At 45.8% G+C, this 16,228-nt stretch overlaps 1 protein-coding gene across 1 annotated transcript; it reads right to left on the bottom strand.

Annotated features, from left to right (window-relative positions):
• Nucleotides 1-12,050: 12,050 nt before the first annotated feature.
• Nucleotides 12,051-13,814, bottom strand: LOC121997902. The gene is made up of 2 exons (XM_042552571.1): nucleotides 13,092-13,814; nucleotides 12,051-12,239 (listed from the first exon to the last, which is right to left on the bottom strand). Exons 1-2 carry the CDS (start codon nucleotides 13,812-13,814, stop codon nucleotides 12,051-12,053), a joined length of 912 nt encoding a protein of 303 aa, XP_042408505.1.
• Nucleotides 13,815-16,228: the final 2,414 nt, after the last annotated feature.

The raw sequence follows: 16,228 nt of genomic DNA, 5'->3' as shown, positions 1-16,228 counted from the left end.
TGAGTTTATTTTCCTTTAAGCAATGTCCCAAGGAGGCGATGAGGGTATATATAAAATGGTACAACCAAGTAGTCATGGATGTTCCATCAGCACTCCAGAGATTCTAGTGAGTATCTTCTCCCAAGGGCTCACAGATGAGGATTTTTTTCGGTCCCTGATTAAAAAAACCCAAGAGATTTTGATCATCTATTAGGGAGGACAACCAAGTGTTGGTGTGGTTAGCACTAACAGTCTAACTCAGGTTTTGATGAATAACTAAGTAGGTTAAGTTAATTTTATTGTGTTCTAACGTTGTGACCAAGTGTGCAGGAGAAGCCCAGCTAGGTCGACGGGCCGACCGAATAGTTGGCACGAAGTTCAGACAGGTCGACGGACTGACCAAATGTCTAGCATGAAGTCCAGCTAGGTCGACGGGCCGACCGAATAGCTGACACAAAGTCCAAACGGGTCGAAGGGCTGATTGGACGTCTGGCACAAAGTCCAAACATGTCGAAGGGCTGACCAGACATCTGGCACGAAGTCCAGACGGATCGAAGGGCTGGCCAGACATCTAGTAGGTAAGTTAAGGTAAGTCACTAGAGGGGAGTGACGGTGAGGATGCATTCTCGAGAAGGGAAGTTAGGCGTCGATCCAACTTAGAGCCATTTCGAAACTCTAAGTTGAGATCTTGACTAGATTCCGGTCTCGGCGAGACAGAATCTAATTAATACTCCGTTTGTTTATTATAACTGTGCTAACACTTTGTTTTGCAAGGTAATATAATTTGCATTGTGCTTCGAACTAACATTTTCTTGCAGGGAGAGAAGCTTGCTGAAAAATGGGGTCCGGGCACTCGAAAGGGATCCGAGCGCCCGGAAAGCAAAAGTTATCCCTAAGCGACGTCGCAACGTGGAGCACTCTGGTTGGCTGTGCTACGTCACAGTCCAGGCGCCCAGAAGGGATCCGGCTGCCCGGAGCTTCCTATATAAGGAGGTCTTCTCCAGAGCTTTAGTACACAACAACGATATCTGCTCTACCGCGCTGTGCTCCGATGACGCTGCGACGCTACTCCGACAACGTATTGCTAAAGAGTTTTTCTTTCCTTTATTTTATTGTCGATATTGTTCTTAATAGTTCCTGTACTCAAAATTATAATCCGATTTTACGAACTATTAGTGATTGCCCAACGAAAGTACTCGACGAGTGCGAGCCTTGGAGTAGGAGTCGACCAAGGCTCCGAACCAAGTAAATTGGTTTGTGCTAGCGTTGTTTTCTTTCTTCCACTGCTTACTCTCGATACGATAGTTTTTTAAATCGCTAGTCATCCCCCCCTCTAGCGAACTTCTCGATACAACAAGTGGTATCAGAGCAGGTACCGCTCTGATTTGGTGCAACCACCAATCAGACAAAGGGGTGAAATTCTTTTTCATTTTTTTTCAGTTTTTAGTTTTATGTTTTAATCCAAACTGGGATCATTACCTTTTTGAAAATTTTCTCATAGCAATTAATCTGAATTGGTGCAACACTAATTTAGTCTTAGATATTTTTTTAAATACCACACTACAAATCCAAGACCAAGTCTTGGGATTTCTTATTTTTTGTTGTGTGTGTGCAAGGTAAAAATGTCTCAAGTCGAAGGCTTCAGCACAGTTCATCCTCCTCTATTCAACGGGGATGACTTCCCCTACTAGAAGAAGTGAATGGAGGTCTACTTAAAGACTGACTTCGACCAATGGTTCAGCATCACCAGAGGCTACAAGGTGTCAGTCGACAACTCCGGAAATCCACTGGACCCAGAACAGTGGACTCTGGATATGAAAAAGAAATCCTCGATAGACTTCAAAGCTCTCAACACACTACAATGCGGGCTAACGAGGGAGCTGAACAGGGTAGGACCGCACCAAAATGCAAAGGAATTATGGGACAAGCTGGTCAAACTACATGAAGGAACGAGCGATGCCAAGGTAACTAAGCGTGATCTCCTTTTAAATAAATTATTTAATATTAAAATACAGAAAGGAGAAACGGCAAGTCAACTTCATGCGAGGATCAAAGACACCCTCAATGGACTTCACGCGATAGATCACCAAATGGAGAATCGGGACTTAATCAAGTACGCCTTAAATGCCTTTCCTCGAAATACATTGTGGACATCCATTGTGGATGCCTATAAGATTTTGAAGAATCTCTCTAAATTGAAATTAGTTGAGTTATTTTGTGAACTAGAATTACCCGAGTAGACTAACGCCAGAACCGAGAAAGGTATCGCTTTGTTTGCAGGTTCCTCCAAAGAAAGGACAAAAACCAAGCCTGAACCTGAAGATGAGTCCAACCAAGATTCTGAAGATGAAGAGTACCTGGTGAACCTGGTAAGGAAGATGTTCACCAGGAGGAAGAAGAACTTCAGCAAAAGGGACCTGCAGAAGATCAACTCCCCGACTAAACCAAGGAACGTGACTTGCTTCGAGTGCAATAAGAAAGCCCACTACAAGAACGAGTGTCTAAGATTGAAGAGCGACAAGTCAAAGACATCCAAGAAGAAGGCTCTCAAAGCAACCTGGGATGACTCATTCTCAGAAGAATCGGAGGCCAAAGATCAGAAGCATCAAAGTCACCTCGCGTTGATGGCTCGTGAAGAAGAATCGGAGGACGAATCGGAAGACAGGTACGAACCCGAATTGAGCCACGAGTCCGTACTCATTTCCGAAGGTCCCGAAGAGGTATATCTTAATTTTAATAAGGATTTTTTTAAAAATTATTACTTGTTTAGATAAGAAATTAATTGCAACTAAAAATGAAAATTGTAAAATACGGTGCGTAAATAATAAGATTATTTGAAAAATAATCTTATTAGATTTTTCAGGAATTTTTAAAAAAAAATTAGGATTTAAACGAATGTCATATGACATATTTTAAGGGGATAAATCAATTGATCGTAGAAGAAGCCTATTTGGAATACTCATTAAGTTGGGAGTTGATTGAGGAATTAACTTAGCATTTAATTAAACTAACATAAGTTTTAACTGACCTAGGTTTATAAGCTGATTCCTTCTCCTATTCTTTCTCCCGAACTTCCCTTCGCCCGATCCCTTCTTCCCCGATTCCCTTCTCATCTCCCTCACACACCGCCCTCTCCCAATTCCCCATCGTCGCGGACCACCTGACCTCCAACGCTAATGAGTCCCAACCGTCGACGCCCTCTCTGCAGCCCTCCTCTCTCCCAAACTCCTCTCGCCAGCCGCCGATGCCTCTTCTTTCTTCCTGATCCAATTGTTTTCGTGATTTTCATGAGCAAGATGCTGACGATCTCCATCTCCCTCACGTGTTGTTGTCAGTCACTCTCCGACCACGACAAGAGGATACCGAATGCCTCCCTTCTTGCAAAGCCTAGGTAAATCTGTCGTCATCTCCTCTGTTGTGATCTAACTCTCGATTCATCACTCGACGCCATTGATCATGCTGCGCCACTTTCTCTAGGTGTTGGGTCTCAGTCGAGATCAGTAGTGAGGGAAGCTAGCTACCACCGAGAGTAGATTGGCTCTGTACCCTTGCGCTACTGAGCTGGCAGTTGGACATCCGTTGCCCCTCCGAATTTGAGAAGGAAGGAAATCAATAGTGACCTCATATTCTCATCAGATCTTAGGTGGAGACTTTCTTCCTCACAGTAGCACTTGGGTTCTTCATCGAACGGCTGTAGGAACAAGTGGAGAGTTGTATCCTCCTCATGGTTGTATTCTGATTTCTTCATCAAACAGTTGTAGATCTATAGATTCGATCTAAGGTAAGACCTGTGTTGTTTCTGATTAAGCAACAAGTAGGTTGGTTACTAATCTTATGCTTTGTTGTGGTTAGTTGGTGGATCCATTTTCTCACAGCAGCAATTTACTTGGTTACAACCAAGACGGTTCTTAATCCAAGCAGAAGTAAAGCGCTCTGAAAAGATCTCCTTCTCTGAAGGCGGAGAAGCCTTTTACATAATGGAAAGCTCAGACAAGTTGCTAGGAATGACTACAGAGTTGAAAGAACAATTGATTATTAATTTCTAGGTCCAGGGATCCTTTTATAGCCCCTGGAAAGTCTATCTCGAAGGTCCAAGGCGCCTCCAACAGAGGTCCAAGGCGCCTCTAAGTGAGTGATCGGATAGAACTCTATCTGAATGCAAACGGTCAGTTTGACCTGGTTGAAGGCGCCTTCAACAAGGACTAAAGGCGCCTTCAAGCTGGAGGCGCCTTCAACAAGGACTGAAGGTGCCTTCAAGCTGGAGGTGCCTCCAATGCCTGATGGAGGCGCCTCCAAGCTAGCGGCTTTTCCAGCTTGCTTCTTTGCTTCGACTTCCGAAGTTCCGTTTTTTTGGGTGATTCCGGCCAACCGAAATAGGGCTCACCCAAACCCAATTTCCGGCCTTCTCCTCGAGCAGTCTTCTGTCCCAGCTTTAAGTCCCTCGAACATCGTGCACGTTCTTCTCGCCCACCGGTGTACTCTTCCGCAGCTCTCTCGTCCTTCAGACGCACCGAGCCCATCGGCTCCGTTCCCATGCCGCCTTTCTCGCTAGCTGCGTATTCCGCTCGACTTCCTGCGCTCCTAAGCTCCTACACACTAAGACACAGAGATCAAACATAAAGCAGGACCTAACCAACTTGGTTGATTACATCAAAACAACCACGGGGTCCAATACATATGACTGAGGATCACACCAAATTCACCCAACTTACCTACAAAAGCTTAGGAATAATTGCCTTTGGAAACAACGGCAAACTCAAGTTAATTGGCATAGGTAACATTGAACTTAAAATTAACTTTATTATTACAAATGTATTACTTGTTGAAAATTTCAAGTATAATTTTCTCAGTATTAGTCAACTATATGTGACACTAGATATAAGATTAGGTTTTTATCTTCGGAATGCTTAATCAAGCACTTAGATAACCCTTCGATAAATCTAAAAGGTTTTAGAAAAGACAACATCTATGCAATTAACTTAACTACTTCTTCAATTAAGTGTCATTTAACACAAAAATAAGAAACTTGGTTATGACATAGAAGAATGTCACACACAAATTTCAAAAATATAAGCAAATTAAAAGGATTAGTTAGAGGATTACCGAAATTATCTAACTTAGACTCAACAATATGTAATGCATGTCAACAAGGAAAACAAATAAAATCTACTCACAAACCAACTAATCAATCTCAAACTAACTCAATACTAGAACTTCTACACATAGACTTATTTGACTCCCATGGGGTCAAATCAATAAATGGGAGTTTATACTATCTAGTGATAATAGATGACTATTCTAGGTTCACATGGGTAAAATTTTTAAAAAATAAGGATGAAACTTTTGAAATCTTTACAAAATTTTGCAAGCAAATTGAAAATGAAAAAGACCTTAAAATTAAAAGGATCAGAAGTGACAATGGGGGAGAATTTAAAAATCATAACTTTAATAAATTTTATCTTGAAAATGGATATCATCACGAATTATCGTGTCCTAAAACACCTCAACAAAATGGAATTATAGAAAGAAAAAATAGAACTCTACTTGAAGCATCTAGGACAATGTTAAATGAATATAATCTACCTAAGTACTTTTGGGCAGAAGCTGTTAGTACAGCCTGTTATGTGCCAAATAGAACAACACTAAATAAAATACATAACAAACCTTCTTCGAAATATATTATAATAAACAACCCAACATAAAATACTTTAAAGTATTTGGGTGTCCTGTCTTCATACTAAACACAAGAGAACACTTAGGAAAATTCACATCTAAAATAGAAAATGAATTTTTTATAGGATATTCACTAAATAGTAGGGGCTATAGAATATACAATAAGGTTATACTAAGAATTGAAGAAGTCACCAATGTAAAGTTTGAGGAATCCAAACAAAACCTAGAACAAACCCAACTTCAACCAATTGAGTTTATTCAAGGCAACAACAATCAAGAAGGAATCAATCAATATTTAAATCACGAAGAGGAAGAAGAACCTCAATAAAATCAACCTCTTAGAACCATCAGAGTTAACCCAAATCATCCAATTGACCAAATAATTGGTGATTCAGACCTAAGGGTTCAAACTAGGTCATCCTTTAGAAACCTGAGTCAAATATCTCTGATTTCAAAAATCGAACACCTAAAACCATAGCTAAATCTTTACTTGACCCAGACTGGGGCATAGCTATGCAAGAGGAACTAGCTCAATTTGAAAGAAATAAAGTTTGAGACTTAGTACCACGACCCAAAAATAAGAAAATAATAGAAACAAAATGGGTGTTTAGAAATAAATTAAGCAAAACTGGGAAAATTACTAGAAACAAAGATAGGCTAGTTGCTAAGGGATTTAGTCAAGTAGAGGAGCTTGACTATGATGAAACTTATGCCCCAGTTGCTAGATTAGAGTCCATTAGAATGTTACTCAGTTATGCAGCATATAAAGGGTTCAGGTTGTATCAAATGGATGTCAAATTCGCCTTTCTAAATGGACTAATAAAAGAAGAAGTCTATGTAGGACAACCACCTCGATTTGAAAGTCTAGATCAACCTATGTTTTTAAGCTAAAGAAAGTCTTATATGGACTTAAGCAAACACCTAAGGCATGGTATGAAAGGTTAACCTCTTTCCTTTCATTAAAAGGGTTTAACCAAGGTCAAATTGACCCAACCCTATTTGTTAAAACAATAAAAAAGGATATTTTTATAGCCTAAATCTATGTAGATGGCATAATCTTTGGTTCAACCAACTCAGAATTCCTAGAAGAATTTATAAGTCTAATGGAACAAGAATTTGAAATGAGTCTAGTAGGAAAATTAACTTACTTTTTAGGACTACAAATCAAACAAACAAATGAGGATAATTACATTTATCAATAAAAATACACCAAAGAGTTGCTAAAAAGATTTAGGATGGAAAATACTAAAGAAATAAAGACACATATGGTAGTTAACACAATCCTAGATGATGACCCTAATGGAAACCCACTTGACTTAAAATACTATAGGAGTGCCATAGGTAGTCTACTGTACTTAACTGCAAGTCGACCCGATATTTTATTTGCATTTATCATGTGTGCTAGATACCAAACTTGTGCTAAAGAATCTCATTTGGCTCAAGTTAAAAGAATCTTTAGATACCTTAAAGGAATATCAAATGTAGGAATTTGGTATCCTAGAACTAACAATTTTGAGTTAATAGGCTATTCTGACTCAGATTACGCTGGGTGTAAATTAGATAGTAAAAACACAAGTGGTGGATGTCAATTACTAGGTCCATCACTTGTCAGCTGGTTTAGTAGAAAGAAACACTGTGTTGCCCTATCCACAACTGAGTCAGAGTATATAACTATAGGAGAGTGTGTCATGCAACTACTATAGATGTGATCCTGTCCGCGCACTGAGTCGATGGAAACTGGGGATGTGGCGCTCTCTCTTCTACTTCCCGGTGATCTTCGCAGCGACGTAGCCTCCAATGAACCTGCAACAAAGTCGGGTTGGGAAGGGGTTCCTGGCGACGACCCTCCGACGCTCAAGTCAGGCAATGGCAAGAAGAGACAGAGGTGGAATAGACACTGTGGCTACAGTAGATGAAATCAAAAACCATACCTCCATCGAAGTCCGGGGGTCTTTATATAAGACCCCGGAGAGGCTCGTGCACGCTTCCCAAGGCATGCACATTCCTCAAAGCATACCTTGGAATGGCGGTGTCAGAAAAGCATGTCTGACATCATACCACAATTGTCCGAGCATATCTCTGTCATGGCAGCAGAAACTTCCTCCATACGATCCTTGGTACGGCCTGGCCGCCGACCATGCTGCCTGTCGGCGGCAGGCATCTCGAGAATGATATCACTAGCTGCCCCTTTTGTCCTCTTCTAAGCCCTTTGTCTATAGTTGGGTCCGTCAGGCTGATCGCTTGGCCTCCAAGGCGCCCGGGTGTGCAGGCACCTCGAACCGAGCGATACGGTCGCTTGGTCACACGCTCGGATGGGGCACTGACAAGTGATTCTGTAGTTCAGCCGAGCAGCTTAGCTACTCGACATAGCGATTTCTCTATAAAGGAGCTTGAAAGCGTCGGAAGCTCGACCCAAGGTCGAGATGTCTTCGTGCAGGCCCGGGGTCTACTCAGGTCGCTCGGCCAGGAGACTCCCTCCCTGCTTGGCCAGACCTTTGACTATCCCGTGTCATTGACCCCTTCCTCTGTGGGCCCCCAATTCTTACCATCGGATCACATGCCTTCCCTTCAAGTCTAGTCGAAGGAGGCGGTAAGTTCGACTGACTAGACTGTTGGCTTGGTGGCGTGTCTACCACTCGATTGCCGATGTTAGGGTCTACCCGATCGGGGTCTACGCAAATGGGTGATGCCGATCGGCACGTCACTAGTTAGCACTTGGCGAATTTTGTTTGCCAGTGGTTGCCACGCCGCTCCAGCGGTGGTCAACGCTAGTATCCCTAGAAACTCCTCGGGATTTGTGCAAATCCACGCCATTAAGGCTGAGCACGCAACCATACTCGCATAATGGTGCTCATTAAATGCAACCTGTGAGCAAGCGCCACGTGGTCGCGTAGCCATCACCGCTCGCTCGGGCTGTCAGGGTTGATGTGACCTTTGGCTTTTCGAATTCGACGGTCGGATCTCGTGACCTGGATCAGACGGCTCCGGTCGATCGAGCCCAATGTTTATAAGGGCATCTATTCTTTCCCAGCCGCTTCGCGTTATCGTGTGTATGCATCCGAGGGCTTTCGCTTAGTTTCGTTCAGTGTTCCGGTGAACTCGTTTCTCTGCAGTCCGGTGATCCCTCGCTCCTTCGGTCACATCTTCTGTAAGGCTCCTTCATCCCTCTCCTTTAAGTTCTTTTGTGTTTTTCTTTGCGCTTTCGTCGTATTCGTTCCCTCTTAGACAATGTTCCGATCATCCTTTTCCTTAACCTTTGTCATCTCTTGCCTTGGCCCTTATCACCAATGGTCAGTTCCTCTCGTCAGTCCGACCTCGCCCCCGGCCTCTGGTATACCACCACAGAGAGCCGGTTCGACAAAAGGGATGCGCTGAGCCTCACCCGAACTTTCGAACTTCCATCTGACCATGAACTAATACTAGTCACACCCTCCGATCAGCCACACGACCCTCCGACCGGCACTGTTTGCTTTTTTCGAGACCAGTTCTAGCCGATCTGCGCTTTCCTATTAATCCGTTCATCCTTGAGGTGTGCAACTATTTCCGCCTCCCGCTCAGCCAACTCGTCCCTAACTCCTTTAGGTTGCTGTGCGGGGTGGTTGTCCTCTTTAGGCTGCACGATATCCCCTTAGTCCCTAAGACTTTCCACTACTTCTACTATCCCAAACAATCCGAGTGGGGTACTTTTCTCTTCCAGTCGCGGATCGGTCTTGTTTTCTTCAACAAGATGCCGACCTCGAACAAACATTGGAAGAAAAACTATTTCTATCTTCGTTTTCCTGAGCGGTCATCCTTCCGCACTAAATGGCAGACCACTGTGCCGAGCCTGCCGGACCTCGGTAAATATAAGAGCCAGCCAGATTACCTCCATACAACCAATTTGCTAGCTGGACAAAGATTCAACATCAACAAGCTGCTCTACGAGGGGGTGCTATATATATTTGGATTGAGCCCGATCAGAACGAAGCTTCCGAGCAGCATGGGTAAGCGTTTTCCTCATCCCCCTTCCTTTTGGTCTAACTGATTTATTCTTCTTTTATGCAGCCGACATCATGTGGCGTGCCAAGGTTGCTGATCGAATGAAGTTGAAAGCTGTCGAGGTAGAGGCAGCGGCAGCTAAGGAGATGGCCAATCTGGGCATCGAACCGGTCGGCTCACACGAGAGTGAAAGCAAAGAAGCTCCACCCGCGGTCGGAGAGTCAGCCATTCGGATCCCTACAACTGAGACGGTCGGCGATGCAATCTCCTCTGCCGGTCGTTCGATGTCGGAAGAAGTGGGGCACTCGGCCGAAGACTCACCATTGATAATACGCAAATGGTGTCGAACGGATCTCCACACCCAATCAGCTATATCTGTGGAACCGGTGACAGAGCCGGTCGGCGCCCCCTCTGCCGCAATCACCCCGACCCCCGCTTCAGTCGAGGCCATATCTTCGAACCGCACTCCTTCCCAGCTGGATTTGCCTATGACTTCCCTTAGAGTGTAGCCCGTCAGTTCCCAACCACGAACTCACACTCAGCTTAGGTGTTCTGGTATAATCTCCGCCCCGCTCGACGAGTCGTCTGGCCACGCAGCTTCAGCCCAGTCGGATCCAAGCGGCCATCGAGTGGTTAAGGTCATCCTCCATCTCCCAACAGAAGAGTTTCTTCTAGCGGCTGATTGGTCGGTCGCCCCGGAGCATCAGATCACTATCCGCGGATCGCTCGCCAGGATATGGGAGGATGCGAGGGCCCGCGTTGCCCTGATGACTCCTGGTCAGCTCGGAGACAACCATTTGCAGCAAGCTACCGGGGTATGCTTCTTAACACATTATATGACTATTTACCTTGATTCCTGATATTATTTCATTTGAGCGCGGAACTGGGTAGAGAACATCACGGTCAGCAACCGCCTGGCTGTGCTGGAGGAAGAGTTGAAGAATCTCCAAATTTCTGGAGGGGCGCCAGCTCAGGGGCCTTCATACGCCACGCTTCGGTCCGAGCTGACCAAAGCAGAGAAACTACTTGCGGTCGAGTGGCACAAGTCCTCTGGCTTGGAAACCAGGGTAGCTGGGCTCGAAGCCCAGGTTAAGTCCCATGACCAGGAGATCAAGCTGGCCACCAACAGAAAGAATAGGGCCACCACCGATCTAGAAGCAAAGAATGTGCAGGCCTGAGCACTGGAGCAGCGCGCCAAGGAGTTGGTCGACCTGCTATCTGCCAAGCAGGAGGGCCGATCGGCCGCTGAAGCCAAACTTCAAGGAGACAAGAAAGATCTCCAAGACGCTCTTGACGCTTCCCGAGCTGCGCTAAAGGAATATCAAGACGGTGAATCAGGCCGCTTCGAGGTGATGAAACAAAACTATCTCCGCTCGGACAAATTTGGCGAGAAGTTTAGCGATCGGCTAGTTCTAGCCTTTGAGGAAGCAATCTGGGTGACAACGGTTTATCTGAAGGCTAAGGGACAACTTCTGAAGATGATCTCCATCCCTCCCAAAGACCTGGCCGGATTGCTAGAAACCATCCCCGAACACATCTTTAATGCCCTGGAGTGAGGAGCTTTTTTAGCTTGTCTTTGTTTCTTTGTTTTGAAGTTTCATCTGTAGGCTTGTCGTTTGGCGATTTAAAATTATCTACTTGAATCTGTCTTTCAGCCTACTTGACTGTGTTATTTTTATACGAGTACATATAAAATCCTGACTCTGCTAATGTTACTTCTTCGCCCGAATTTTGCCCGAGTGGCATTCCTTAATATTCGGATCGGGGGGTTGATAGTCGCCGGTCCGACTCTGAGATTTAACGTCGTCGCTCGACGGTCTTCAAACCGGGGTTTTTATAGTCACCGGTCCGACTATGGGATTTAACGTCGTCGCTCGACCGTCTTCACGCCGGGGTTTTTATAGTCGCCGGTCCGACTCTGGGATTTAACGTCGCCGCTCGACGGTCTTCAAGCCGGGGTTTTTATAGTCATCGTTCCGACTCTGGGATTTAATGTCGCCGCTCGACGGTCTTCAAGCCGGGGTTTTTATAGTCACCGGTCTGACTCTGGGATTTAACGTCGCCGCTCGACGGTCTTCACGCCGGGGTTTTTATAGTCGCCGGTCCGACTATGGGATTTAACGTCGCCGCTCAACGGTCTTCACGCCGGGATTTTTATAGTCGTCGGTCCGACTCTGGGATTTAAGGTCGCCGCTCGACGGTCTTCAAGCCGGGGTTTTTATAGTCGCCGGTCCGACTCTGGGATTTAACGACGCCGCTCGATGGTCTTCATGCCGGGGTTTTTATAGTCGTCGGTCCTATTCTGGGATTTAACGTCGCCACTCGACGATCTTCATTCGGCAAAAATTGTTCCTTTGATTCTACTTCTGCGGTCAAAAGATACAACAGAATTGAACATTATGAGTTACAATGACACACTTTCACCCAGCTCGGTACGGCTGGAGGTGGTTTGTGCTCCACGGTCGCTCTAGCTTCCGTCCACCTTCATCCTCGAGGTAATAGGTGCCCGAATGGAGCTTTTCTACAATCTTGAACGACCCGGCCCACGGAGCTCCCAACTTGGTCACGTCACCGACCGGCATGACTTTTTTCCAGACGAGATCGCTGACCTGAAAAGATCTGGGAATTACCCGTCTGTTGTAGTTTTGCTTCATCCTCTGCCGATAAGCCATCAACTGAACGACGGCTTTGGCTCGCGTCTCGTCCACCAAGTCCAGCTCCAAACGCCTCCGGTTAGCATTGTTCTCGTTGTATACTCTGATCCGGTCGGATTCTACCCCGACTTCTACCGGGACGATGGCTTCTCCACCGTACACCAGGTGAAAGGGGGTCACTCCTGTTCCCTCCTTGGGCGTCGTTCGGAGCGCCCATAATACCCCGGGAAGCTCGTCTACCCAATTGCCACCCTCATGGTCGAGCCGAGCCCGGAGGACTCGTAAGATCTCCCGATTGGTGACTTCGGCTTGCCCGTTAGTTTGGGGATATGCTACAGAGGTGAAGGCTTGCTGAATGACGTACCCCTCACATCATTTCTTGAGCTGCTGACCCACGAACTGCCTTCCATTATCGGAGATGAGCCGCCGCGGGATGCCGAACCGACAAATGATATTCTGCCATATAAATTTCTTAACCATTTCCTCAGTTATTTTAGCTAGCGGCTCGGCTTCAATCCACTTGGAAAAATAGTCCACTGCTACTAGCAAGAACTTTCGCTGTCCGATCGCCATTGGAAATGGTCCCACAATGTCCATGCCCCATTGATCGAACGGGCAGGACACCGTGGAAGTTTCTAATTCTTCCACGGGACAGTGTGAGAAACTGTGGTACCGTTGGCAGGATAAGCATGTGGCGACTGTCCGAGCGGCGTCCTCCTGTAAAGTCGGCCAAAAATAGCCGGCCAAAAGAATCTTCCTTGCCAACGAACGATCGCCCGGATGCCCGCTGCATGAGCCTTGATGTACTTCTTTCAAAATGTAGTCCATATCCTCCAGGCCGACACATTTAAGCAGAGGCTTGGAGAACGCCCTTTTGTAGAGCTGGTCGCCAATGAGGGCGAATAGACCAGCTCTTCTTCTGAGCAGGTGTGCCTTCGACCAATCGGACGGCGTTATTCCGGACTTCAGAAACTCTGTTACAGCCGTTTGCCAGTCACTTGGGAATGTGAGTCCCTCCATTCGGTCAATGTGGGCGACCAGGGACACTTGCTCGACTGGCTGCTCAATGACGATAGGTGTTATCGAACTGGCCAGCTTGGCCAGTTCATCTGCAGCTTGATTGGCCGAGCGGGGGATCTTCTGTACCACCACCTCTCGAAAACTGACCCTTAGTTTGGCGAAGGCTTCCGCATAAAGCTTTAGCCTAACGCTTCTTATCTCAAATGCCCCCGCAAGTTTCTGAGCGGCCAACTGTGAGTCTGAATGAATTAACACATTGCTAGCTCTCACATGCCGAGCAGCCTGCAGACCTGCTATAAGCGCCTCATACTCAACTTCATTGTTGGTTGCTCTGTAGTCTAGCCGTACGGATAGGTGCATCCATTCTCCGTGGGGGGAGACCAACAACACGCCTACTCCACTTCCTTGCCGAGTGGGCGATCCATCTACATACACCTTCCAGGTAACTTCGGGCTCCGGATTTTGTACCTCGGTGATGAAGTCTGCCAATGTCTGCGCCTTGATTGTCATCCGGGGCGATATTGTAACCCCGTCCCTTCTTTAGAGTAGTAGTAGTGGAGGGGCGGGCGTTATAGATTGGTATCAGAGCAGGTCTGTCTTTCCATTACACACACACATCAAGCGTACATCCTGCTGCTCCAAGTAAGAATTTCTATGCCTACTCTATTTCTTTTTATGTATGATAAGGAATGCTTTAATTTAAGTATGCATGTCTACTCTATTTTTAATTATGATAAGTCACAGTTTTAGTCTAAGTATGCATGATGGTAGGTTAGGAATAATGATAACTTATGCTAGCCTTGTTGTCATTTATGAAGATAAGCATGGCTAGAAGATGCAATACCAGAGCTGATGAGACAGTACCTCCACCTGATCTGATGCATGTAGTCACTGAACTTCAGCGTCAGGTCACGGAACAACAACAAGTGATAAATACTCTGATGAATCAGCAGGGGAATCCTACCACCCCACCAAGGAACCAGAATGTGATGCCAGTTATACCTACAGCTGCACCAGTACCACCGGTACCTGTACCACCGGTAGGCCCAGCCCCACTGGTTCAACAGGAGGCGTACCTGATTCAGTGGCTGAGGCTGAAGCCGGAAGTTTTCTCTGGTAATTGTGAACCATGGGATGCTCAAGCCTGGTTCAAGACTGTGGAAAGCATAGTAGAACTATTGGACTAGCCAGAGCATGAGAAAGTCAAGTATGCATCATTCTGCCTTACTCGAGATGCCAGAATGTGGTGGGACCGAGTTAAAGCAAAAAGACAAGTGAACCAAATGAGATGGATGGATTTTGAAGCTGAATTCTTTGAAGAATTCTTCCACATGCGTGTGACCAACAAGCACTACGATGAGTTCACCGAGTTTCGACAAGGTGACCTGCCAGTTAATGAAGCTGTGAAGAGATTCAACCGTCTTGCGCGCCTATGCCTAGAGTTGGTCAGCACAGAAAGAGAAAGGGTCAGACTTATGCTGAAGATGCTCAGACCCAAGATAGCTCTGAATGTGGTCGGCAGAATTAATAGAACGCAGACTGCCGAAGAGCTAATCAGCAGTGCCCTGATCACCGAACACTATCTGAAGGCACTGAACGAGGGCAAGAGTCAAGTCCAGCCCGGAGGACAGAAACCTCAAAATACCAGAACCAGCTGGAAAGGAATCCACAGTGGCAAGAGAAAGCAATGGAATGACACTAAGGGTGGTCCAACAAGCAAGCAACCTACGTTCCCTCAGTGTACCACATGTGGAAAGAAGCATCCAAGAATATGCGGTATAGGCACAAATAGGTGCTACAACTGTGGATTGGAAGGACATATGGCCAGAAACTATCCTACCCAGATTCAGACACCTCCTCAGCAGTATGTCCAGAACAGAGGTGCTCCCCCACAGCTACACCAGATGCAGGCTGCTATAGAAGGGACTTTGATAAGCTAAGGGAGACTGAAGCTCCGCCAGCTACGACGAATGCCAAGATCTTCTCCCTCACCAAGGAAGATGTGGCGAATGCTTCTACCATTGTCACAGGTCAGATATTTCTTTTCAGTCAGCATGCTACTGTATTATTTGATACTGGGGCGATGCACTCGTTCGTCTCTACACCTTTCACAAGGAAGATAGACATACCATCACAGGCCTTAGATCGCAAGTTCTTAACAACCCTACCTTCGGAAGAAATAATGCCATCTACTCATATGCTGCGAGCCACACCCTTCAGAATCGTAGACAGGGAACACTACTGTGATCTGATAGTGCTCGACATGCAAGATTATGATATTATTTTAGGCATGGATTTCCTGAGTAAGTACGGTGCTTCGATAGAGTGTCATAAGAGAAAAGTGGTTTTCCGGCCTGAAGCAGAACCGATGTTTGAATTTATTGGGAAGCCAAGAAAAATTATGTGCTATGGGGTCGAAAATATGTCCGGACAGCTCTCTACCCTGACTATAGTACCGACGCTGTTCGACGATATATTGGGGAAGGAAACCCGTGACCAAAGCATCCAAAGGATCAAGCAAGAGGTCTTAGAAGGAAAGGATGATGGATTCTGTATCGCTGACAGTGGAATATTATACCTCAAGGATCGCTTATGTATTCCCGACGATCCAGAATTACGAAAGAAGATACTAGAAGAAGCCCATGCAACACCCTATGTGATGCATCCTGGATCCACCAAGATGTACCAAGACCTGAAAAAGAGATTCTGGTGGTTTGGTATGAAAAGAGACGTGGCTCAATATGTCAGTACCTGCCTGACCTGCCAGAGAGTTAAAGCAGAACACCAGAGACCTGGAGGTGTACTGCAGCCAATTCAGATTCCAGAATGGAAATGGGAGGATATTTCTATGGATTTTATCTCGGAACTACCCAAAACGATGAACGACTACGATGTCATATGGGTAATCGTGGACATATTGATGA

The sequence above is a fragment of the Zingiber officinale genome, chromosome 1A, assembly GCF_018446385.1.
Source record: "Zingiber officinale cultivar Zhangliang chromosome 1A, Zo_v1.1, whole genome shotgun sequence".
In the NCBI taxonomy this organism is placed as follows: Eukaryota; Viridiplantae; Streptophyta; class Magnoliopsida; order Zingiberales; family Zingiberaceae; genus Zingiber; species Zingiber officinale.
The sequence above is the reverse complement of the archived record's forward strand: the minus strand, read 5'-3'. Positions and strand labels throughout refer to the sequence as shown.

Excerpts from the sequence above, each read along its gene's own strand:
- LOC121997902 (XM_042552571.1), bottom strand. The coding sequence starts at position 13,814 with ATGACAATCAAGGCGCAGACATTGGCAGACTTCATCACCGAGGTACAA. Across the intron at positions 12,240-13,091 it reads TGGACTACATTTTGAAAGAA|GTCAGCGATCTCGTCTGGAA; the intron begins GTACATCAAGGC and ends AGATCTTTTCAG.